This window comes from Macadamia integrifolia, chromosome 7, assembly GCF_013358625.1.
Source record: "Macadamia integrifolia cultivar HAES 741 chromosome 7, SCU_Mint_v3, whole genome shotgun sequence".
NCBI lineage: Eukaryota > Viridiplantae > Streptophyta > Magnoliopsida > Proteales > Proteaceae > Macadamia > Macadamia integrifolia.
The window spans coordinates 985,679-1,010,139 of NC_056563.1; the positions used below are offsets into that span (position 1 = coordinate 985,679).

At 38.1% G+C, this 24,461-nt stretch overlaps 2 protein-coding genes across 3 annotated transcripts; one reads left to right on the forward strand and one right to left on the reverse strand.

Annotated features, from left to right (window-relative positions):
* The first annotated feature begins 6,646 nt into the window (after window positions 1-6,646).
* On the forward strand, window positions 6,647-8,815 carry LOC122084378 (BTB/POZ domain-containing protein At2g24240-like). The gene has a single exon (XM_042652580.1). It carries the CDS (start codon window positions 7,286-7,288, stop codon window positions 8,609-8,611), a length of 1,326 nt encoding a protein of 441 aa, XP_042508514.1. The 5' UTR covers window positions 6,647-7,285; the 3' UTR covers window positions 8,612-8,815.
* A 508-nt stretch (window positions 8,816-9,323) lies between these two features.
* LOC122084377 (omega-6 fatty acid desaturase, chloroplastic) lies at window positions 9,324-24,241 on the reverse strand. 2 transcript variants are annotated; one of them, XM_042652579.1, is made up of 11 exons: window positions 24,093-24,241; window positions 23,877-24,015; window positions 23,693-23,747; window positions 20,139-20,377; window positions 19,611-19,754; window positions 19,344-19,495; window positions 11,146-11,268; window positions 10,808-10,985; window positions 10,199-10,317; window positions 9,768-9,882; window positions 9,324-9,672 (listed from the first exon to the last, which is right to left on the reverse strand). In XM_042652579.1, exons 2-11 carry the CDS (start codon window positions 23,913-23,915, stop codon window positions 9,511-9,513), a joined length of 1,326 nt encoding a protein of 441 aa, XP_042508513.1. In that variant the 5' UTR covers window positions 23,916-24,015; window positions 24,093-24,241; the 3' UTR covers window positions 9,324-9,510. The 2 variants fall into 2 exon arrangements, with proteins under 2 accessions (XP_042508513.1, XP_042508512.1); XM_042652578.1 differs by having other exon boundaries at window positions 23,877-24,229.
* Between the last annotated feature and the right edge of the window lie 220 nt (window positions 24,242-24,461).

A 24,461-nucleotide genomic window follows, 5' to 3' on the forward strand; every position in this document is an offset into this window, starting at 1 on the left:
ACTATATTCCAAAGAATCCAAACTAAGCCCAACCTGAGGCCCAAACAAACCAGTAAAAGCTTTTGGGATAATTTATGGCCCCAACTTGCCTGCATATATAAAAGCTCGGACATTTAAACCCTAATTACAATCCAAGGTAGACGCAAGTCAACCTAGATGTTGAATCCTTATTTCTTGGTATTGGGCAAGGCAAGGTCTGTAGGTTAGTGTTAGTTCTATCATGTGTGGACTGAATCTTAATAACCAGATGAAATGGTACCTCTACCAGTTTGATCTATACACCATGGTGGTACTCTTATCCTTTCCTTTATACGTAAAGAGTTGAGGCAAAGTCATCCCATAAAACCTTTTCAAACCCTAATTATATATGTCCGAAAAATAAATGGGCTATTCTCAAGTTTGGCCCACTAATTTGACTTTCACATGGACTGAACATGGGCTCCTGAACCATGGGACTGTTTATTGGCACTTTTATGATGCATTATTATTCTCAAAAATTTATTATTTTTTCCAAAAGTCATAAAGCATTTATTCTATCACCTTGACAAATAATATATCTATTCAGATAAACGGATAGAGAATACGTGGTCTAAATTAACAATGTATCACATTTTAGAGTCTGATTCAATTAAGGGAGAAGATTAGGCACTCTACTAGCTCTCCTGGAGCTAGCAGCTCAACCAATGGGGGGTTGGGTGGAAAGGGCATTAAATTAATTTCTAAAAGAGAGAAAGAGAGAATGTCACGGGCTGGGTACCCTAGCAGCCTGCCCAACCTTTTTCCTTCAATAAAATACCCCTTTTTGTATAGTTAAACATCTCGTATATATTAGTGCTCTTGACAGTACCGTATACTCTCCCTTCGAGTGGAAATAAATGGTTTAGATTAAAAAAAAAAAAAAGGAAAAAATAATGTTACCCAATTGCGTGGCTTCTATGCCAGACATAGGAGCGAGTGAATTATTGCCTATCCCTTGGGAATAAGCCTACCCCTTGTGAAATAAAGATTTCCATCCACATTAACACCCATGTGTGCATTTTTTTTTACACCTATTGTGGTGCAGGAGCCACACAATCATGCCCAAATTTTTATTTTTTTTGCTGAAAAAGCAAAATATAAAAATAGATGAGTGAAATTTGTCTTTTGCCTTTTGAGAATACCTTTCATTATTACATGGATAACTACCCAATAAAAAAACTATATCTTATATAAAACCAACTAAATAGGTTATCATGTTAGTTATATCACCATTTAAGCTTTTGTTTTTTTCCCTTTTTTTAAGCAAAAAGCTAACATTCATTTTGCTTGTTCCAAACTTAGAGTAGTTGTGTGCATGGATTCTTGCAAAATAATGAAATATTTATTTGTAGTAGTTGACAAGTTGAATCCCCTCTCTTCCCTAAATTCTAGTTCTTCTAGATTTGTAAATTTTATTTCCAAGATCTCTATTGGAATTAGGAACAACACATTTTATTTTTTATTTTATTTATTTATTTATTCATGAACTCTATAATAGAAAATTTCCACCAATGTAGCACTAGCAATGTTAGGTCAATTTCAAAATCTGGGAATTCTCCCTTTCCTTACATTACATATCCCCATGCCAACCCATCATTGAAGAGCCCACACACATGTCCACAACTTCAATAAAAGCCGTTTTACCAAAAAAAAAAAATTCAATAAAAAGCCTTTTATCACATAAGTGTTCTCAACAAAACCAAACCCAGAGATAAAAGATTAGGATCTAGGAAGGAAGTCTGGCTTTGACAATAAATAGAGGGGAAAACACTGCTACTGGTGCCAGCATCCAAAAATATAGAGGGGTTGAAATGACAATTTACCCTTGTTAAATTCAAAAAATGGGAAGAATTCTCTCATCAGAAGTGTGGTCTCTACACCAACATGGGATCCATAAGAGCGTATGTGGAAGCTTCAACAGGGTGGTTATCTCCATCTTTCAGGGGATGGGGTGGTCATTTCACCTCCTTCTGTGTCTGGGCGCAGTCTTATACTTCTAAACAGAGTCCTTTTCCCTATAAAATATCCTCCTATGTTGATACTTCTACAAGCCCCTCATTGGTTTCTGCATCAAAATCGTCTACAGTGAGGCAGTGAGATGCATTGAGCATCCAATAGCTTGGATGCATGGCTGAACCCTCTTAACCGTTGGATGTTCCCTGCACCTCACCACATAAACAATTTGAACTCTTGGCTTCTTTGCTCTACGCTAAAGCAGGGGCATAGAACTAGGTAGTGTTGTTACTTTTTTTTTTTGTGGAAGTATTGTTACAATAATAACAATAATAAATTCAGTCTTATCTCAACTTGATAGGTTGAGCTACATGAATCCATAGAAAATAAAATAAGAAAAATTAAAGTCCAAATAAAAAGAAATGGGGGAATAAAGAGATTCAGAAATGAGGGAAAAATGAAAATAAGAAATGAAAGATGAAAGAAGACCCCAAAGTAGCAGAAATAGGGAACCCCAAGGCCCCAACAGAATTCAGACAACGTGGGCTGGACGCCGAACGTGGACTGGCCCACATAATATCTATTGGGTGGCGTTCACATTTACCCATTCTCCTTTTTAATGCACTAACTAGTGTGGATTTGTGTTGGATTTGGGACTTTTTTTAATAATTAAAGGTATCATTAAGCAACTAATGATCCCAGAAACACATAGAAAGGGACTAAACCAAATTAAAAGAAGTTATTTTTAGAAGAATGAGAATATTTAAAGCAAAGTAATTGAAGATTAAAAGATGTATTAAATATTAATTAGAAAAAGGGGGCCGAGTTAGCCGCCGTGACATTAGGGTAATAGGGTTCGTGACAGATGAGGGGAGACATTCGAGGTTGGTTGGAAGAGGAAGATAGAGCCTTGTCTCTTTGCCTCTCTCCTTTCTTTGACCATATTTTTTTTGGTATTTGGATAGAGACTTTGATGATTGGTGGTGGTATAAATGCTTACCAACAAATAAGTGGTGGTATTAATGTATTATTTAAGCAAGAAATCGTTGTCTGGTTGTGTGGTTTTGTATCCGTGTAAGGTTAATAAAAGTGTATAAAAGTATCAATATCAACATGATTTTTAGGGACAAATTTTTTTGTTCGGGAGTGGTCGCTACACCATGGATACAAGGGTGCAAAATGATCATTGTTTTCCTCTTGGGTTTGTGCTCCCCAATGTTTAGGCTTAGGGGGGGGTGCTCCTAGACATAAGACACATGTTCGGAACTTTGATTTCCCAAATGTGGGTTGATAATTTCACGTACCCTTGTGTTTGGGTACAAGGGGCATGTGACCAAGTAACTTCTCTTTTTAACCTATTTATGGGAAAATGTTGTCTAAAGTCTAAGGTGTACACTGTGTCTCCTCAAATGGATTATTATATTGATTTTTTTAAAGAAAAATATATAATAGTTTAAAATATCAATTTGAGAGGGTGTAGATCGTAGAGTAAAAAGGAAAATTTTGGCTACTAACTAGGTTGCAGCCCTTGCTTGCTGCCAAAGAAATAGAATAATTCACCTTCACTCTCTGGGTACATAATTTTTTCTTTTTTGTAGTAAAAATATTAGGTGCACCAATACCTTCTTAGGTTTTAGTATTTTAAAAAAATACCCTCTAAGATTCCATTACCTTGGTTACAAAACAAACAGGGTAACAACCACTCAATTGCAACCCAGGCAACAACACAATTTTGTCAACAAATATAGATCGAGGGATTCATAAGCAGTGGTTAGATCCAAGATCAAACATCAACACATCTTAATCAATATTTTAAAACTCTACCTCGTCCAGATTTGGAATGCCTAGTTGACATGGCCTGATCTCTGGGTTGAATTGGGTTAGAGAGATGATGTCAACCTCGGTTGTTAATTTGCTCGAAAGATTTTGTTGTGGTAGTCATGAACCTCAAGAGAACTCACTTCTAAAATCACGTTTAAGGTGAGGAACCCAATACCATATCAACTCCTATTAAGTCCCATATATAACTAACGTGAGGTTAGCCCCCCTATAACTGATATGATTTATATGGAATCATAACAAATAAGTTAAAAACAACAACAAAAGCTTGGAACATATTAGATCAAATTCTATTTATATTCATGTTTAGATGTACCATAGGGAATTCTACCTACGTGTCAAGTTTCATCTCAAATGAAAATGAGTTTTACTCTCTTAAGTATTTGATTGATTTGTCTAGGCAGCTGGATTCAAGGAACTTAGGCACTTCCACTTTTCAAGCGTTAATTCAAAGATTGAGAGTACAAGTGCTATCTCCGGGGAAGGATTGGTCATTAGAGTCTAAACTATTAGAACATAATAATTCAAGGAATGGGAATGCCACCAAAAAATTTTAATCATTTGTCTCTTTCCTAAAAAATTGAATAAAATATTTTATGTGAGAAGCCTTATACCGGCGGCTAACAGAACCATTGCTTATGATAAATTATAAGAATTTGGCTTTGAAATTTAAAACGTGGATTATGCATCACACATTGAATCCACTTCCTATGCCGTAAGTGGTGAGGTGCGGTGAGCATTGAACGGTTAAGAGCATCTGGACACGTGCCTTAAAAGGCTTTTAGCCACCCGATGCTCATTGCACTGGTGTAGTGGCTACAAACAATTTCACATCCATACACCAACAATATATCCAAACTAGCTTATTTAATCGATAAATAGATGTCAATGAAGATTTCGTACCATTGGAGAATGAAAGTATAGTAACATATTTATTCCAAATTAAATGTTAGAATGCATGAAAAACAACTACTTCAAATTAAAATCCTGAAGAGGAGATACAACCAAAAAGTCAGCAATCAAAGAGGATTATTATTCTTCTTAGTATTCCATGGCCGAAAGCTCATTGGTACCTATGACTTAATCTCTTAACAAAATTGAACTTCAAAGAAGGAAAGATGTCATTCTCCATTTATAAGCAATAAAGAGTAAAAGGCCAGCATGAGAAGTGCTTTGGTAGTTGGTACCCATGATTGTGACAAATCCCCACTAGTGTCAAAACTGGAATACTAAAGAGATAAGAACCACAATTATGGTCTTCTATAAATGTTGATAATTTTGGATTAGTAACATTTTTTCTTTAAAATAGAAAGATTATCTGTCTATTAGAACCAAAAGCAAGTAAAATCATGTAAATCATAAAGAATGATTCAGATTACATGATACAATTTTCACACGTAAAACAAAAATATTGAATTATTTCCTTCTTATCACTTTAAGTTGAAGATAACCAACTAACTGCTCATAATGGTATCATGAAATTCAAGCAAAGCCAACCATTACCACTTAGTGTCAATTAAGATCATTACCTTACATAATTCATACCCAACACCTTTTATCTTCTATATTATCTTGTTTGATTAGGATAATTCCAGTGTTTACACCAACCAATCCCAATTCAGCAAAGTGCCTAAAGTAGGGCTTTAACTTTTTATCTTTTCATAGTTCATACCAACAATAAGGTCACCATATCAGGATGAAATAGTTTCATTTAAGCAAGAGTTGCATATTGTAATGTATGTCATAGATTAAGGGGCCCACCATCTTGTTATTATAAGATCAAATATCTGACCAAGTAGGGCTATATAAAGTATTTTTTTTATTCATCATTTAGAAGCAGTTAGTGAAAATTAATTTTTATTTTAAATTAATCATTAAAATTTAAAATTTTAGATACTTCTCCAATTATACATTATTTTATATATTAGTTAGGAAAAAGTTTATCTTCACCATGGGGAAGGAAAAATATACTCATCTGGGGTCATTATCATTCTGTCTCCTACTAGATAAGATCGAAAGTACATTTCCCTTATATAATGTCTATCTCATACCATAATGATATGCAATCAAGGAATTCTCTTTCACCGTGGGTAAAGGAAAACTGAGTCCTATTAGTTGTGCATTTTGAAAATTGATACATCAATGACGTATTAGCCAATTGAAGAGAGAGAGAGAGAGAGAGAGCCAGTAATATAATATGAGATTGATAATGAAACAGATAAGATGAAACATAGATATCAATTTTTTATTAATCCATAAAAAAACATAACTTAAAGCCTTAACTTGTCTATAAAATAATAAAAAAAAGAAAAGAAAAGAAAAAAAATGCTAAAATCAGTACTCTGCATGATTTGAAGGCCAATATCTTAGTTAAATCCCACAAATAAAAAAAAATAAAAAATAAAAACAAAAAATTAACTTAAAGTCTTAACTTGTCCATAAAATAAGAAAAGAAAAGGCCTTAAATCAGTTCTTAGCATGATTTGAAGGCCAATCTATCTTAGTTAAATCCCATATTAAAAATAAATAAATAAAATAAAAAAATGTTAATGGTTCTCTCAATTTCTGTGTCATTGGCTCATAGCTGATTAAAGTCCCTCAGACCAGACTCAAAAACATGAGAGGAACATGAAAAGCATCCCCACAAGACACGGTTTCTTTTGGGGTAAGAGAATTGGGCTGGCTGACTTTATGGAGAAATCCTTAACTGCCCAGCAAAGGCTATTTTAAAAATAAAATTTCTAAACTGTCAGAACCGGATGATGAAAGACCAAGGAGACAAGGACGAATCCGTAATTAAAAAAATATGAAAAAGAAACATTCAATCTCAACAAGAAAAAGTAGAGAGAGAGAAAGAGAAAGAGAAAGAGAAAGAGAAAGAGAAACAGAGAAGTGACAATTTTGAAATGAAACCCGCTCCAATTCTTCAATCCCACCACACCAAATCCTTCAAAAATGAGAACCCACATCCATAATCATATCCTCTTTGATACCCAGATCTCATATCTTCTTTATAACGTAGATCGCAATTCTTCAGTTTGGGTCTGATCATCCTGCGAACCCATCGATGTCCCCTGTTTCTTCTCGTGTCTTGTTTCCTGTAAAATAATTCATAATTCTGTTTTAGACTTGTATTCGTCGTCACGTTTAATTCTCTCAGTTTGTTTGTTTCTCATTCAATTCTTACGTTTTGGTTTCTCTTTCTCATCAAACTCATCCTTTATGGGTTGTTTTTCAATTCTATTTTCCAATTAGCTGTTATTTATTTTCCTAATTTGGGGTTCTCTTCCAATTTCCAGCTTTGAATTGAATTTTATGATTTCTTGTTCCTTTGAAGATCGTGTTCATTCCATCAATTCCTTCCAACTATTAGCAATTTCTGATCTCCTTAATCTAAGTTTCATTTAGTTTCCTCATAATTCCAGTTGCCTTCCCTGCAAAAACCCCAACTGGGTTGTCTTTTTTGTTGCCAATAATGGGAACTCAGAAAGACAGGGTAAGATTCAATGTCGGAGGTAGGAAATTCGTGACAACCGCGACGACTCTCGCCATCGCAGGTCGGAATTCCATGTTCGGAGCTATGTTTGATGAGAACTGGAACCTGCAGCCCAACGATACGGATGAGTACTTCATCGATCGGAATCCGGCATGCTTCGCCGTTCTTCTTGATCTTCTACGAACGGGAGAGCTCAACATCCCCCCCAACATGCCAGAGAGGCTACTGTACCGGGAGGCGCTCTTCTATGGCCTAATTGATCATGTCCGAGCAGCTAGATGGGGTCAATTCGATGGAAACAGGTTGAGGCTCGCCGGCTCTGTCGCGGGTCGAGCTCCCGGCGATGGCACTGCAATCCGGGCAGGCCCTGATGGTGGTTGCTGTGTAGCCCATGGTAGTATGGTGCATGTCTATAATTGGATGCTTGAAGAACATCCACCTATCAATCTTGATTATCAGAGAGTCAATGATGCTGGGTGGATTGATTCAGTTAATATAGTGATCAGTGCTTGTGAAAGATTAGGCAGGGGAGATGGTGGGATGGGTCTTTTCAGCTCATCCTCAGCTGATCTTAGATACAAGTTTCAAGTGAGTCATGAGAACCAGGTAAAGAGCTACACTGCTGGTGCTATGAGCTTCAGTTCAGATTACAAGATTTTTGCTAGTTGTAAAGGTAGAAGCAATGAGTATGGGATTGGAGTCTGGGACCAGGTCACTGGGAAACAGATTGATTTTTTTTATGAATCCCTGGGTTGGTCACTTGGAGATGCTGACAAGCTTCAATGGCTTCAAGGGAGCAACTGTTTGTTGGTTGCAACTTTGTTTCCTAGGAAGGACAATTGTTACATTAGCCTGTTAGATTTCAGAGAGAAAAAGATGGTCTGGTCATGGTCTGATATGGGAGCTCTGATAACTGTGGATGAGAAGAGGGTACGAGATGCTATAGCAATGGAGGACACCAGTTCCATTTGTGTTGTAAATGAGTATGAAGACTTGGGTTTCATGGATTTGAGGAGCACAAATGGAAGTGTAAGATGGAGCTCGAGGAGCCGGCTCATGAAAGGGAAGATGACCGATGAGCCCTGTTATCCGAAACTGGCATTGCATGAAGGCCAACTCTTTTCATCCATGAATGATAGCATCTCAGTTTTTTGTGGGCATGATTGGGTATTGACATCCAGGCTCCGAAGAAGCGAAGGAGGTTCAATCTGTGATTTTTCCATAGGAGGGGATAGGCTCTTTGCTCTTCATAGTGAAGAGAATGTGTTTGACATATGGGAGACTCCACCTCCACCAATAATGTGATCATGATCTGATTCATTTGGTTCTGCAAATTGGTCCTCCTCTGTAGTTTCGTCTTCATTGTGAGGAGTGTGTGTAGGTTAGGTAAAGGTAATAGGTTTGGCATCCCACCAAGTAATTTGCTAGTTAGAGCTTGAGTTTGTATATGGTGAGTTCATATTGATACTAAAATGAATGAACGAATTTAAAATTCTTAGATTCCTTCAACAACTCTGTTAACTATTTTCAGGGAAGTAGGATGTTCCTCTTTTATTTCTTTTCCCTTTTTGCTTTTCCAAAGCTGGGTCTGTCAGTTTTTGTTTTTATAGTTCTGTAGCTGTGGGAGCTGAGCTAGGTGAGAATCTGCTGCAAGTTTGTTGCCAAAAAGATGGTTTCACAGAAATGCTTTTTTTCATGTGAGTTGCAACTGCCAAGCTGAGCCACAAGTTGGGGAGTTGGTTTGAACAAAAGTTGACAAGGTTTATTTTATTTTACAGAATATCAGTCACCGAAGATTAGGTTTGATCATTAGGGCACAGAGTGATGCCTCAAGTCCTTATATAAAACCACGGAGGGAGTGAGCTAATTGGGTCCCTTCCATTATCTTATGTAGGACATAAAAGAGAAAGGACCCAGTTCATTTTCTTCCAGAAAAAGAGAGAGGTCACTTTAATACTCCAACGGTAGTAGGCCCATAGAATGAATTCATGATAGGGAGGTGACGTGCCAAAGAAGCTTCTTCAATGCTTTTCACTCTACCAAATACTCTTATTGCCACAATTAAAGAATTGTTGCATTAGGGAACAAAAACAGTAAAATGACAATGGGGAGAAAAAAACAGTAACAGGACCCTGGGTAGAAAAATGAAAGAAAAATACAAAGAACCAAAAGGTAGTAGCGGATCCCATGAATTTTGTGATAAATCATGCAAAATCAGGCATCACTCTTCTAAGGAAAGTGATTGGTTGAGATTCTTCAGGGGCAATTTCTTCAAATGAAACATAATTCTTTTGCTCACTGTATACATGGCACATCGTCATTATCGTCTTCATTAAGCGCCAATTCCATGTTGCTTCATTCAGGTACTATTGGTACAAAGTAGAACACCAGAAGTTAAAGCAAACAATGATAAATAATCAAGGTCTAAAGATCAACACACATTAGGAAAACAAATATTTACCTTGCCCCAATTCTCTTGGAGAGATTTATGAGCAGACCTCAGATTATACCACGGTATCCTTGAAGAGATATGGTGGGGGATGTGCACATTGATATCATGGCATAGGATCTCTATCCTGTTCAGGGAAAAGAATGACCATTCATTAGTTCTCCCCCGCTTCTAGTAGTAAGAAACTGATTTTATTTGACAAACCACAGAATCTTAAAACTCCAATAATGGGGGAACATACAAATTCGATCTCCACTAAAACGTTGCCAGAACCATGCCCATTATTTTGTGATTGCCAAACTTTAGTAAGCTTTATCTTTTTTTTTTTTTTTTTTTTTTTTTTTTTTTTTTTTTTTTTTTATAATAATTTACTGCTATAAATAATAATGAGAACTAAAATGAGAGCGCAACAGCAAGAAAATGAAAAAGGATAGATCCATTACCAACGAGGATAGTTGCAATGAACAGTCCCATTTAGCTGGGACTGAGCAGCATTCCACTCTTCTGAAGATTTGAAAGGTATGTGAGGAGCTGTATGATGAACCATTGTGAAGGTACTCATCTACAAATAAAGATGTAAACTGAGATCACTATACATGACACTGAGACACCGAAATTGATCAATAAAGGTGGTTTTTGAGTTTTGTGCACTGAAGGACAAGGTCCTTGTCCCATTTGGAAATGAAACTGTTAAGAGTTGGCTTCACCTATATCTTCACCTATATCACATATTCCAGGCACCAGTCAACCAATTCAATCATGTGATTACATCCATCCATTCAAAAGGCCTCCATATGGTCCATTCATGCCTCTAGGTTCTAGCAGTCCGGAAGAACGGGGTGGAGCAGATGGTTAAAATATCTGACTGGACTGCCTACGGAACAAAGGTGAGTGGCACTGAATGGTGGATTTTAACCTCCCTGCCCTACCTACCACATGTAACAGTAGCATAGGTGGTACACTCCTCTTATTCATCAGACTGCTAACTTAGATACTGTAAACATCAAAACCATTTGAAGAATTCTGACATTGAAGAGGTCAAGAAGTAATACCCAAAAATGATAACCTAACCATGGCATCAACCAGAACTTGATCCATCCCATGACTCCTGTCTTGCAGATGATCACCGGCCACCCAATTGCGATGAAGGAAAATACACAAGCCAAGCTTATCTTCACCCTTTTAACTTCATTTGGTCTGAACTTTTTCAAATCGAAGTGCCACATCAACCTATTAGGATGCTTAGTGACATTAAGAAACATGAATATTGAATAGAAATATCGAAATTATAAAAAATTCTAAAATTCCAGCACCTATATTGATATCAAAGTGCAAAAGAAAAACATATTTCCAAACTAATTAATTTAATGGTTGAATCAATTATATATACCAGTGAGCTATAGACATCCAAGGCCTGATTGGACCATATCCAAATATGATAGCTTTGCGCAAAGCTGGGGATGAATCGAACTCTTCTCTCCATATGGGGTGCCAGGCTGTATCTTCAAACAACCTGGATGAAAAACAGGAGAAGGGAAACGTCAAAGGTGTATTGACAAACAATACACGAATATGGAAACACCTTGATCAGATAGGAACATTGCCAGATGCACACAACTGGTTAACATTTTAAACAGCATAAATCCAACATAAATATACACACAACCAAATATTCTGTTCGTTCATTATTAAAGTGAAATTCACATTAAGAGGCATTCCCAATTTAGACTTTCCGACCTTCTGTAATTTTTCTCTTACTTCCAACTATCTAACATTTTTCTCTTCTTCATTTTTGGAGAATCTGTTAACTCAACCCTCTTTTTCTGTTTTTCAGCTAAAACTTAATAGTGGCGGCCAACATGAGTTCTCTGGTCTGGATAGTAAATGAAAAAAAGTGAACATTTGCACAAAGAAGGAAGACATAAGAAATTGAAGGTTTGGTCTCATGAGACTTACATGGAGAATTTTCAAGCTTAGATAGAAGGAATTGCATCTCAATTGCTGTGTAATAGCCTGAGCGGGTTAGGATTTTCTTATATGATTTCTATTTGTTAAGACTGGGTATTGATTTATTTTAAGTTTTTGGATTCAACAAAATCTTGGGAATTTCACAGCTCTCGGTTATATAATTGTTCACCTTATCTATTTGTGCTCTCATGATCAGGTATTTTTAATTCAATCGCAAAAGTTGGGATTGCAAAATATAATATTTGTAGACTGAAAATTTTATTCATGGAGCAAAGCTTGATATCTCCTCGAGCAGCATTTCAGTGAGCCCTATCAAACCCGTACAATTCCAAAGATTTGGTTGAAGGAGCAGCAACAAATTATGAGCAGAACATGGAGACAATATCTGAAACTTCACACACCCAGAGCCTTGATATGCTTCCTCTCTCCTTCAGTTTTCAGCTCAACTTTTCAGAGCTAAGGGCAACTAAAAAAGGAAAAACTGATATAAACGTGCATTGTGGTAGGTGCACCTTATTTTCAGCCACATGGAAGGAATGTTGCTGCTATTTTGAAATATTGGATAGATAAGAAGCCCCCTGGATTATGCCACCCACATGTAAGAGTTGTGGTCCACTCAAACTCTTCCCCTTGTATCTTCAACAGTTAAAAACTGTTTGGCCATTATCTTGATTTTCAAACCACTTTACGACTTACTTTTTTTGGCCGCCACGTGGAAGACACTGTTTGGGTTGAACTTCTACAGGTGGATGGATAAGCACCAAATTTGAGCCCCAGGCAAGCAGCCACATAGCAATTATGGGCCACCCGTCAAGCCAGGCCTAGAGCAATATGCATTCTAGTACCAGCTTCCCATAGAAAAGAGGACAGGAAATTTGAAATTTGAAATTTGAAAGGTTGAATCTCTTTTAAGATACAGGTAGTGGTAGTATAGATAAATTAGGATATGTATAATCTATTAAATGCAACTCTTTCTTTAACATCTAATAGCAAACAGAAACAGAATCCAAGTTAAGTTGGTATAGAAAAAAATTCGAGGATGACATTTAGGGGTATAAAAGAGTACCAGATTTTGGGTACGTGATGTAGGAGTGCTTCCTTGGACCAACAAAAAGGCAAAAACCCATTTGGTAGCGCAGACAGAGAAACCAGGTCCAAAATTAGTTTTGGTCCAGTAGGATATTTAGGGGTCATTTATTTGGGTTTATGTTGTAATCTTTTATTTTATTTTCTATTGGGAAAGTAGATACATAAGATAATGGTTTTTCTTATTTTATTGTTAGTTTCTCAGTCAAGTTCTATCTCCATTTTAGAATGTAATTAGGAATTTTTATCTTTAAATATGCATGTAACCTAACGACAGAGTTAGAGTGAATAATGAATTGAATTGTTTGCATTCTGTGGTAGTGCCAAGGCGTGGGCCTGCTGGCTGCTGGCTGTGCATTCTCCCTTTATCTAACTTTCCCTGTTCGATTCATTTCTGGTTCTCCTTCTCAGGTTTGATTACTCCCCTTTCCCCTCTGTTTTGTTCTTATTTTCTTCCTTTGATTCCTGCCGCAACCATTCTTGGAAATAGATCATTCTATATCCTATTTTGGGCGGTTGCCTAACAGAAAGGAAAATAGTTGAAATCTCCCTCATCCTTGGACGATTCGACCAAAGATTTGGAGTGTTCACAATCAGAGGAGCGACTTACCTTGCTGAGTTTCATATCAAAACAAAAGGGCAGTTGTGAGATTGAAGCCAGCAATCAATCTTGGTTCCACATCCTCCACTGGGTTTGATTTCAGACTATTTCCTTAATCCTTGAGTTGAATGATATGATTGATTTTGGTTGTGGATTAAACAGGGATTAGTGTTGCAATTACCCATCTAAAATTTCAGGTCTGTTAGAGGCATAGTTATCAAGGCGTCGCCTATGTGACCACCTTGGCATCCAAGCGCCTTGACAACTAGTGTCGTCTTGGTCGTCTAGCTGACGTTTTGGTCGCCTTGCATCCAGGCCACCTCCAACGCCTTGGGTTGCCTAGACTCTTTGCCAGCTATGATTAGTGGTCCTAGGAGGGAGTTCTCCCCATCGAACTCAAACTGGTTTCTGCCCTGGCTCACGGTTGAGAGGCCAAAGAAAACCTCCTTGCGATATATATTAAAATCCCCATCATTCCCCTCTTTCCCAAAATATCCCCCCCCCTTCCTCCTCAATCCTACTTTTATCCTTGTTTTATGTTTATGCCTAGTCTACCCCTTCTATTTAAATATGAATTGCTTCTGTGTACTAGGATCCCAGCTCCTAGTTATCTGCTAAGCAGCCCTTAATATTCTGTTTATTTACAATTCTGCCATTCCCTTTGTAAACTTCGATGTAATTACAGAATTGCAATTCTCTTTTATCTTTTGGTTATTATTCCCTTGGTAGGCCCACAAATGATCCAAACCGGGGTTTCGAACCCAGGATTGCATCAATTTGTGTTAGAGCTAAATTTGACCATGAATATCTACATTTTCAAGACCAGAGTTTGCTTGTCCAATTAAAGGACTGCTATTGTATTCATCGACAAAGGGTAGAGCGAGAATTTCATTTTGCAATCTATGGTGGAGATTGTCTCAGACAAATCAGAATATCAGATCATCACTAAATCTAATGGTGATGTCTTTGTCATATTTACGATTTCTCAACACTTTGATGTTGCTTCTTGTGAGTTGATTGATTCTTCCAAACACACCACCAAAGTCGGTCGACAATGGTTGGAAGCGCGAAAAGGTGTGATTGACCATGATAGAAATTTGTATACCCTTACTAGCGTAAAATGAAGCATCTCCTCATGACTCTCAAGACTAACCACCTGACTTGCTCAAGGCAATAACGTCACGTCCTCACTACCACCAATTGGTTTTAGTGCAATTGGTCAGTTGCTAAGCGCCTGAGCCTCTTAACAACAATTGGTATCAAAGTCAAGGTCGCAGGTTCGAGTCACTCAGCAAATGCTGTGGGGGAGATTGTTAGCATGAAATGTAGTGATTCCATGTGACTCTCGGGACTAACTGTCCGACCTACTTAAGGCAATAAGGTCATACCCTCACTACCACCAATTGATTTTAGCACAGTGGTAAGTTGTTAAGCGCCTAAGCTCTCGACAGACCAACAACCCTAAATCCTTCTCATCTATGACAGTTTGTTTTACAATAACTGTTTGTTTTACGATAACTGGCTAACGAAGTATGCTCGAAGTCAAAAGGGGCAACACTTGCTATCCTGCTACAGGAAGAACTGCAAGTAATGGCAAAGATGAGAAGATTGTGGTTCATGATGTGGATACAACCCTACTTGTTTGATCCTCTAGCGAAGAAAACATGAAGGTGTGGATTAGACAAAAGACTCCATTACAACAATAGATGTTCTACACATTGAGTTTGTTATTCCCCACATATTGAAGACACATATGCAAAATCTACACTTCATATTTTGGATTTTGTTTCTAATTGCAGACAAGAAGCTGCAAGTACCCGTTAGAGTGAGTCTATTTCTGCACATTTTGTTTCTAGATGCATGAGTGCCTCCTTGGACCAACACAAACCCCTTTGGTAGTGCAGACCAAGACAAACTAGGTCCGGTTATCTTGTAATCTTGTAAGAGGGCAGACCTTGCAATGGTAAGGCTGCTTCGTTGCAACCTAGTGGTCGTGGGTTCAAGTTGGGAGAACAGCCCCTCCATGAGCCGGGGGTAAGGCTGAGTACTTTATGACCTCTCCAAACACTGCAATGGCGGGAGCCTCGTGCACCAAGTGTGCCTTTTTTTTGGATACTGGTTTCCTTGTTTTAGTATTACTTTTAGTTGAGTTCTATCTCTATTTTAGAATATAATTAGGAATTTATATCTTTAAATATGCATGTAACACAATGATGAAGATTAGAGTGAATAATGAATTGAATAGTTTGAGTTTTGTTGTGGTACTAAGGCCCATTGTTGGCCATGTGTGCTCCCCTTCTCTCTCATCTATCTTCTTCTTTTTTTTTTTTTTTTGGCTAAGGATGGGTATCCAGGCCTTCTACTAGATTAGTCCTACGGACCCATACTGACCCCACAATTTCATGGACCGGGTCATACCAGGGTTGAAAGAGAAGCATTCAACTTTCACTGAAAGCAATGAAGAGCACTAAACAACCCAATATGAGTGGCCCCAAGGAGGTAAAAAGAGTCGAACTCAGAACCACACGCTTCTTAAGGTGAAAGTCCCTTGCCAACTTGGCTACCCCTTTGGGGTTTCATCTATCTTCTTCTTTCTCACTTTCCCTGCTTGAATATTCTTGGTTCTTCTCCTTCTCAGGTTTGATTACTCCCCTTTCTCCTCTGTTTGGTTCTTACTTTCTTCCTTGGATTCCTGCCGCAACCATTCTTTGAAACAGCTCATTTCATCTCCTGTTTTGTGCCCGTAGTCTGAGAAAGGAACATAGTTGCAATCTCCCTCATCCCTGGACCATTCGGCCTGAGATTGGGAGCATTCACAATCAGAGGAGCAACTTACCTTGCTGAGTTTTAGATTGAAACAGAAGGGAGGTTGTGAGATCGAAGCCAACAGACAATGCTGGTTCCATATCCTCCGCTGGGTTTGATTTCAGAACTATTTCTTTAATCCTTGAGTTGATTTCTTCAATTGATTTTTGTTGTATTCAACAGGGATTAGTGTTGCAATTAGCAATCTGAAATTTCAGGTCGGTCAGTGGTTGTAGGAGGAAGTTCTCCCCATAGAACTCAAATTGGTTTTTGCCCTAGCTCACGGTCGAGAGGTTGAAGACAACCTCCTTGCAATATATACTAAAACCCCCATCATCCCTTCTTTTCCAAAATACCCCTCCCCTTCACCCTCAATCTTACTTTTATCTTTATTTTATGTTAATTAGTCTAGGGGTCGTTGCTTAGAGCAATGGCAAAGGGCTTTTTCCGCTTGTGTAGTGGTGCGGGTTCGAGTCCTGGGAACCAGCCTCTCCATAAAGGGGGTAAGGCTGTCTACCTATATACCCTCCCAGAAACCCTACTTAAGTGCGGGAAGCCTTTGTGCACTGGGTAACGGCCTTTTTTTTATGTTAATTAGTCTACTCCTCTTTAAATATGAATTCCTTTTGTGTGCCCGCCCCTAGTTATCTATTAACCAGCCCTTAGTATTCTGTTTATTTACAATTTTGTCACCACCTTTGCTAACTTTGAGATAATTACAAAATTCCCATTGTCTTTCATCTTTTGGCTATTATACCCTTGAGTGAGCCCATAAGTGATCCAAACTAGGTTTTTCCAACCTCAGATTGCATCAGTAAGGGGAAATTCATTATTAGGTAAATTAGGACACATCTATAGCTAAGAGTTATAAACCTTTTTTCCCCAGGACCTTGTTTTTCCATTCAAATTTTTGGTGATTTAATATGGTTTTTTGAGGGCTGGTTACAAACAGAATTTGTAACCGAACTTTTTTCCCTTCATACAATGACGTGCCAATATAAAAAGTATAATAATGTAATTTCACAACCGACGAGAGAGAGAAAGAGGGGGGGAGGAAACTTTTAGCAGGAACACTGGAAAGAGGTTGCCGACATTATCACCAACCGTGAGTCCGTGAGGACTACACCAAGCGCCCTCAAGGCAGACATCCAATGCAAGAATTGAATTGATACATTGAATAAGTACAAAATCGAGAAGGCCATGATCACTTCTAGGGCACCCACCAAGTGGGTATTCTTCGATCGCATTGACATGCTCATCAGCCTAGCGTCCAGGAAGAACTAAGATGGCGATGAGGACCACAAAAGCAATTGGTATGGCATCCATCAGGGCCTCTACCTAAGATCCTTGCCATCAGGTGCGTGTGCATCAAATTGTCAAGGCAGTTTCAGGTGAAGCAGTGGGACTCCGGTAAATTGGGTGATTCCTCTGACATTTTTCTTCCGTGAATGACTAATGTGAATGACAAGAGGCTCGAGAGGCATTTTGGCGGTTTGAACCAAGAGAACAGGAGGGGAGTTGGATTCGCCGATGAAGAAGCAGAGGGCAGGGGCTCACAAGAGAGAATGTAGGGAGGGAGGAGCGAGCATGGCGCTGGCTGCAAAGGTGGGTGAAGAGATGGAAGACGGGCAACAGGGTCTCACTGCAGAGTGCCTACATGAGGCTGACGGGGAATGACATGGCACAACGGGAGGTGGCTGCAGTGGGTGCGGAGAAAGGTGCAGGTTGAGCACTCACAGAAGGGTGTTATAGGGTGGATGCTCAATTGCAGGGGTGGTGCTTGCCAAAAAAGAGTTGTTGTAAGTTCTCATCCATCCTCCATCGTCCGTCCACTAGGGGGGAGAGTGAGAGAGATGATGCAACTTACCTCCTCAATATGGCAGCCACAACAGTCTTTGGGTAACCCTAATCTAGCCACTGCAATTTAAGGATGGCACAATTGCTCAAAGGTGGCGGGAGTGGCCAGAGAGGAAGGTAATCAGGGATATCCAGAGACTGGGAAGTGAATTGCAGAGGGTCCAATTCTGAAAGAAAAAAAAAAAAAAGGAGAAGGGAAATAAATTACAAAAATAACCTCACTGAAAGAGATTCTAAGTCATGTCACCAAGGGCAAAGAGAAGAGGTTACAAGAGTCTGTTTTAACCAGTTTGGTTCCGAACAGATTTTTCCATTTTTAAACCAAATTTATATTAACTTATTTTAATTTTCATGAAGGAATATATCCCCCCCCAAAAAAAAAAATGTAGTGCTAATATGGATCAGAAGTTTTACATTGTGAATTATGTTTATATACTCCCCCCCCCCCCCCAATAATTTTTCTTATAAATTTTTAACTCTAGATGGCATCAATCAAGTACATCTAACAAATTTCCTTGGTTTATTTATAGAAAAAATAAAAAACTCACATAGATTTAACTTACAAAGGCTTCCCATAAAAGATGTTGGTGCCGGGTGGGGGACTAAAGCCAAACGGCATTAGAACTGACTAATCAAGCTAAGAAAAGAAGCATTCGCAAGTGAAACTCTTCTTGGCCAATTTGTGACCCAAACAGGATGGAGAATATGGAGCTCATAACAGAGTAGAGAAAATCAATATTAAGTGTTAACACCTTCGCTTCGTACTAGATTGAAATTTGACATCACGGTGAACAATTAAAGAACCAAATGTATAGTGAGCTCAATAATACATTCGCAAACTTCCATAAAATAAAAATATAAAATAAAAAATTTATACGTTTGTCATTAGTGTAATTTTATTATCCAGAGAATTCCTATTCCCTCCTAGGATTTTTTTTTCCCCCTTTTACAACTGAAAATATTTCAAATCTTGGTGAAATTTTCCATTTGAAATTACTGAAATTTCAGAAACTAATGCTTTGGAAGAAGACTAAAGTGGCCATCGAAATGAATTTTAAAATTAATTATAAGAAAATCCACTAGGAGACACCCAGTGCCAATGCCCTGGATGGGCACACAACCAGCCTCAGTTAAGCAGCTCTCCTTTCCAGATCATAATAAACAAGAGAGCTAACAAAATTATATAAAAGATCTTGGACCAACCCAAAAAAAAAAAATGCTTCAATCTGGTTAAGGATAAAAAAAGGAAAGAAATGGAAATAGAGACGTACATGTTTGTTTTTGCATGATGCCTATCATGCTTAAAACGCCATGGTTCGTATGGATATATGAGGGGCAAAAAGGCCAGAGTTCCAACAATGTCCTCCAGTAACTTGTTCTTTGAAAATGATTTGTGAGCACAGTCATGGCCTATCACAAAAAACTAGGAAAGACATGAAGCAAGTTAGAAGTTAAAAGAAAAAGAAGCCTGTTTATGGTAAGGGAAATATAAGTTTTAGAATGTTAAGGAAGAAGAGGTGATGAAAAGTACAACTAACCCCTGTTATTGCAGTTCCAGTCCATGCCCAAGCTAAAGGAAGTAAATACCATGGAGCATTTGCTATCATGAAAATTCCCAATGTGTATGAAGCAACAGATGTTAAAACTGACTTCCAAGCTTTCATATCATCAATCTCAAATACCTAACCAAATGTGTGTTGTGAAAAAATACTTCAGTTAATGGTATCTCAATCACAAGACATTCAGTCAAACTCAAACACCTACCCTCCAACCTTCTGGAGGAACAGATAGCCCTTTACTAAATGGCCAAAAAATGACCTTTTTGGATGATTCTAAACACCCAACGAAGATGAGATGAATATGCCACAAAGACCAGGAAAAAATACCATTCTATTGAGAATTGGTATCATTTGATCCGGAAAACTTTAGACTACTGAGTTCCTAGATAAGATCCAAAAAATGTTGGGAGACAGCTCTTCTGCAAGTATGCCAGGTATAATCAGGTCCAGAAGGATACTGGATGGGTACCCATGATGACATCAAAATTTGTGCAAACAAAAGGATACCTTTTTAGGCAGGGTATCAATGACATCCTTCATTGTAATATTCTCTGGAAGTGGTTCTCCAATTTGAGTAAAGCCATAGTTTTCACATAGCTGCTTTCTTTGCTCTGTGCTGTCCACAGCAGAAGGTGAAACTGGGATAGCTACAGCTTTTATTATCCTAGTTCTTTTCTTGGGATATAGACATTGAGGATGTTTAAATTCCCCTCGGTGCAGGCTTCTGTGATTCAGATAAGATGTTCCTGTACATAACATAATTAAGGTCTCTATGAATATGGGTAGGACCAATATGGCAAGATCAGTGGTCCAAAACAGAAATAACATAAACATAATAAGCATTTTTTTCATGAAAGTTGCTAAACGGATAAATTTCAAAAGCATGCTAAACACAAAAACTTCAAAAGTACACAAACCAAAGTTCGTAAATGATAGTAAATTTCAAAATCATGCTAAACGCATAATCTTCAAAAGCATGCATCCCAAAGTCTGTAAATGGTAGTAAATTTCAAAAGCATGCGTCCCAAAGATTGTAAATGATTGGGGTTCACATTAAACATTAAAAAAAAAAAAAAAAAAAGGAGCATATCAACTCCAGCAAATCTTTTCCAAACTACGTGTAGTCTTGTCTTCTCTCACTTCTTCAAGTCAAGTGATTTTCAGCCACCTACTTTTACTTTTGATATACCTTCTACTTGCACCATATGACTCCACACTGGTGCAACAGTTAACATATTGTTTTTCAGTAAACAGCTTGACCATGGGAAAAAGTATCTCAAAGTTCTAATTACCACTTTAAATAAAGCAGGCTGGAAGTTTCCTTAAAGACAGATAATGAAAACATCAGCAGGGAATACAAAAGAAATTTTCAGTTATTAAAGGAAACCTAATCAGGAAAAATCAAAAGAAAATAATTTGCTATGATACAAGTAACTATAAATTTATAATATGGATTGGACAAGAAATATTCTGGTTCATTTTTATGCTACTAAATTTTTTTCTACAGTAAAGAGACTCTTCTAATTCAAGAAAGCAAGTAGATAAGTATTCACATGCATAAAAATTGCTATAAATGCAGTTTCCTTCTCAAAAAGAACTTCCATGAAGGTGAATAGATATCCCAATTTACAGTAAACATAGCCAACTACAACAACAACAAACTCAACCTTATCCCAACTTAATGGGGTAGGATGCATGGATCTATGCAAAAACAAAAGGAAAAGCAAAGTGAGAATAAATGAGAGTAAATAGCACTACACCAGCAAGTCAGAAAAGTATCAACTAAATGGGGTCGGCCAAATGGATCCTTGCCCTCCAAACGGCTCTATCAGAGGTCATACTTGGGACGCCCTAGACCATGCATGTCATTCCTCACCACTTCTCTTATGGTCATTTTAGGCCTAGCCTTATCTCTTTTAGCCCCTTCAATCTGAATCAGATCACTCCTCCTTACTGGGGCATCCCCAGGCCTCTATTAAACATATCCATACCACCTCAGATGACTTTCTCAAAGCTTATCATTGATTGGGGCAACTCCCAAACCAGTTCTAATATGTTCATTCCTTACTTTATACTTCCTACTTTTACCACACATCCATCTTAACATCCTCATCTCAGCTACACGAAGCTTAACTATATGACACTTGTTAACTGCCCAACATTCTTCCCCATACATCATAGCCGGTCATACAATAGGCCCATAATATTTTCTTTTAAGCTAAAAGGAATGCGTCGGTCACACAACACTCTGGTCGCACATCTCCACTTCATCTGTCCCACTTTAACTCTTTGTGAAACATCGTCCTCTGTCACCTTCTTTATTTATGATTGACCTCATTATATATCTGAAATAGTCACTTTGTCGTATCTCTCTTTCCTCAATTTTCACTCTATCGTTATCCATCATAGTGTGACTAAAGTTACACCTCATATATTCCATCTTCGATCTACTTATCTTAGAACCTCTTGTTTCCAACTCTTCTACATAAAAATGATCTATAGGAAGGTTACCTTCAGTTTACGAGAAATAAATTCACCAAGACTTATCCCCTCCATACAGTAATCCCATGTCCATCAAGAAACAAAAATAAACCATAAGATGAGATGCGTTTTCAGGTTACAATCCCCACAAATCATCTCATCATAGTGGAAATTATTTAGGTATTCAACAAATGAAATTTCATATTACCAAAAATTTACATTTTCATTGTGACACTGGATGCCCTTCTAGGCTAATCTGTGTTTTATTCATTAAAGAAACTTCACCCAGAAAGGGGGCATGGGGGAAAGAAATTCATCATGATACCCTATGCCCCTTTAGTCTTGACCCTCTTATCTTTTTCCAGGCCATTCTCCTTAGACTGTTTAAATTGCAGCTGGCGTTCTGTCCTTAAACCATAAAAGCACATGAACAGCATAACATAGAAATTGGATGTGCATAATGTACCTTTAGTCTTATGATGCCCAATTTTTTTTTTTTTTTTCAATAATTGAAACCCTAACTCACCTGTTTCCACTTATCAATACAAAACTTAGTGGCAAAAAAAATTAGTTGCAAACCATATAAATCATGGAAAATCAATATACCCCTTAATGTTTTGACATCTGGGAATGAAGCCAGAATAAGGTGTCCAACATCAAAAACATCATGAAAAATCTTGACATACCCAACAAAAGAAGAAGAATAGAAATAAGGGTGAATATCTAGAGAGGGGTATGTTAAAATCGACAAGATCCTTAGTAAAAATCCATGCTTAGTGTATGCACCCCATGCTGATAATCAGAAGTTTTAAGTGGTTTTGAGAAAATGGCATATAGCTGCAACTTAACTGACCAGTGTGCTTAGTATCTTCTCCAGGTGACTGGCTTGGGTATGCAAAAATCTCCAAGCAAGTATATATACGAACTAAACGTGGGCCCAGGCTTGGGCTAAGTAAGTCATGCCAGTACCAAACATGCACTGGCCTTGTATGGGCATGCTCAGTGAGAATGATTAAACGGGGTTAATTGCAAGGTGACTTGATTCAATTGCATGAAAATAAGAATTGGCATCCGCTTAAGAGAAAAAATAACGGATATGCTTAGCTCGTCTGGTTTAAACATTTGGATGAGTTGCAGTCTTGCACATAATTTGTATTTATCCAAATCAGATATAACCACCAGCGGTCGCCACCCAAATGGCAGTGATTGTTATCATACAGAATTCTTCAGAGCCCCTTAGCAGTCACCCCAAATTCAGTCTCTCTACTTCCAATCAACCAAACACAATTCTCTTAACAAAATCATAATTATTGGAGACCAATGGCACAAAATTCTTATTCCATTCTGTAGGGACGGATAGCACCCAAAAACACAAAACCAGAAACCCAATTCGAGGAACAACAAAAAGGAACCAAGAGTCAACTTGTGTAAAGAGAAATGAGGAAGAAAAACTGTCACAATTCTCCAACAAAGCATGGGTTGTAATTCTCAAGACAGTAGAAGTGAAAACATTCATCTGAGATTGAAGGTGTAAGCAGAAATCACAGGAAAAAAAAATAAACAAAACAATGAAATCATACCAGGTGTACTAACTGAGGCGATTTTTCTGCTCCGAACTGGCCTTTGATGGCAGCCCTGAAAGCAAACGACGTTATATACATACAAGAATCATAAATAAAAAAACTAAGCTTCCATGAATTTAACCAGATAGAGAGCGAGAGAGCGAGAGAGCGAGAGAGCGAGAGAGAGAGAGAGAGAGAGTACCATGAAAAGGAAACTGGAATCTGCAAGTCTGCACGCCATGAGCAGAAGTGCAGAGTCTCCAATTCACAAGGCCCCCTTTCAAGGTTCAAAGTTCAAACTCAAGAGGCTTGGACTAAGGGATGGGATGACAATGAAAGAGGATCTCTTTTGTAGCGACTGCAAGCCGCCACACTCACTCTCTCTCTCCTCTCTCTCCTCGACGCGGATAGGAAAGGATAGTCTAAGCCATAGAGGAGTAATTTCAACCATAAACATGTGAAATGTGCCAATCTTGGAAAGGAAAGAACCAATTTTGAGGTTCACAAACCACGAAAAATGTGAATCAGATGTAATCAGCGATCGTGGTGGTCGGTGATGCTCACAAGTGCCAATTCAGATGCAGCTACGTCGTCTAGCGTTTCACACAGCGTAGTGATGTAGATACGGTGTGGGGTCTCATTTTGAGAGATATTTCTATATCAACTATTTACCATCTGATCTGGATCCACTGTTAACTGACCACAAAAGTGGAATACAATCAACGGCTATGATATAAAATTTCTGACCCCGTTCCCTAATGGGGTCGGGCAAAAGCTGCCTCCTCCT

What these genes read in the sequence shown, in the direction of transcription:
- LOC122084377 (XM_042652579.1), bottom strand. Translation starts at nt 23,915, where the DNA reads ATGGCGTGCAGACTTGCAGATTCCAGTTTCCTTTTCATG. An exon ending in CATCATGCAAAAACAAACAT is followed by an intron (nt 11,269 to 19,343) that starts GTACGTCTCTAT and finishes TTTTTCATCCAG; the next exon opens with GTTGTTTGAAGATACAGCCT. An exon ending in CATTGCAACTATCCTCGTTG is followed by an intron (nt 9,883 to 10,198) that starts GTAATGGATCTA and finishes TTCCCTGAACAG; the next exon opens with GATAGAGATCCTATGCCATG.
- LOC122084378 (XM_042652580.1), top strand. Translation starts at nt 7,286, where the DNA reads ATGGGAACTCAGAAAGACAGGGTAAGATTCAATGTCGGAGGTAGGAAA.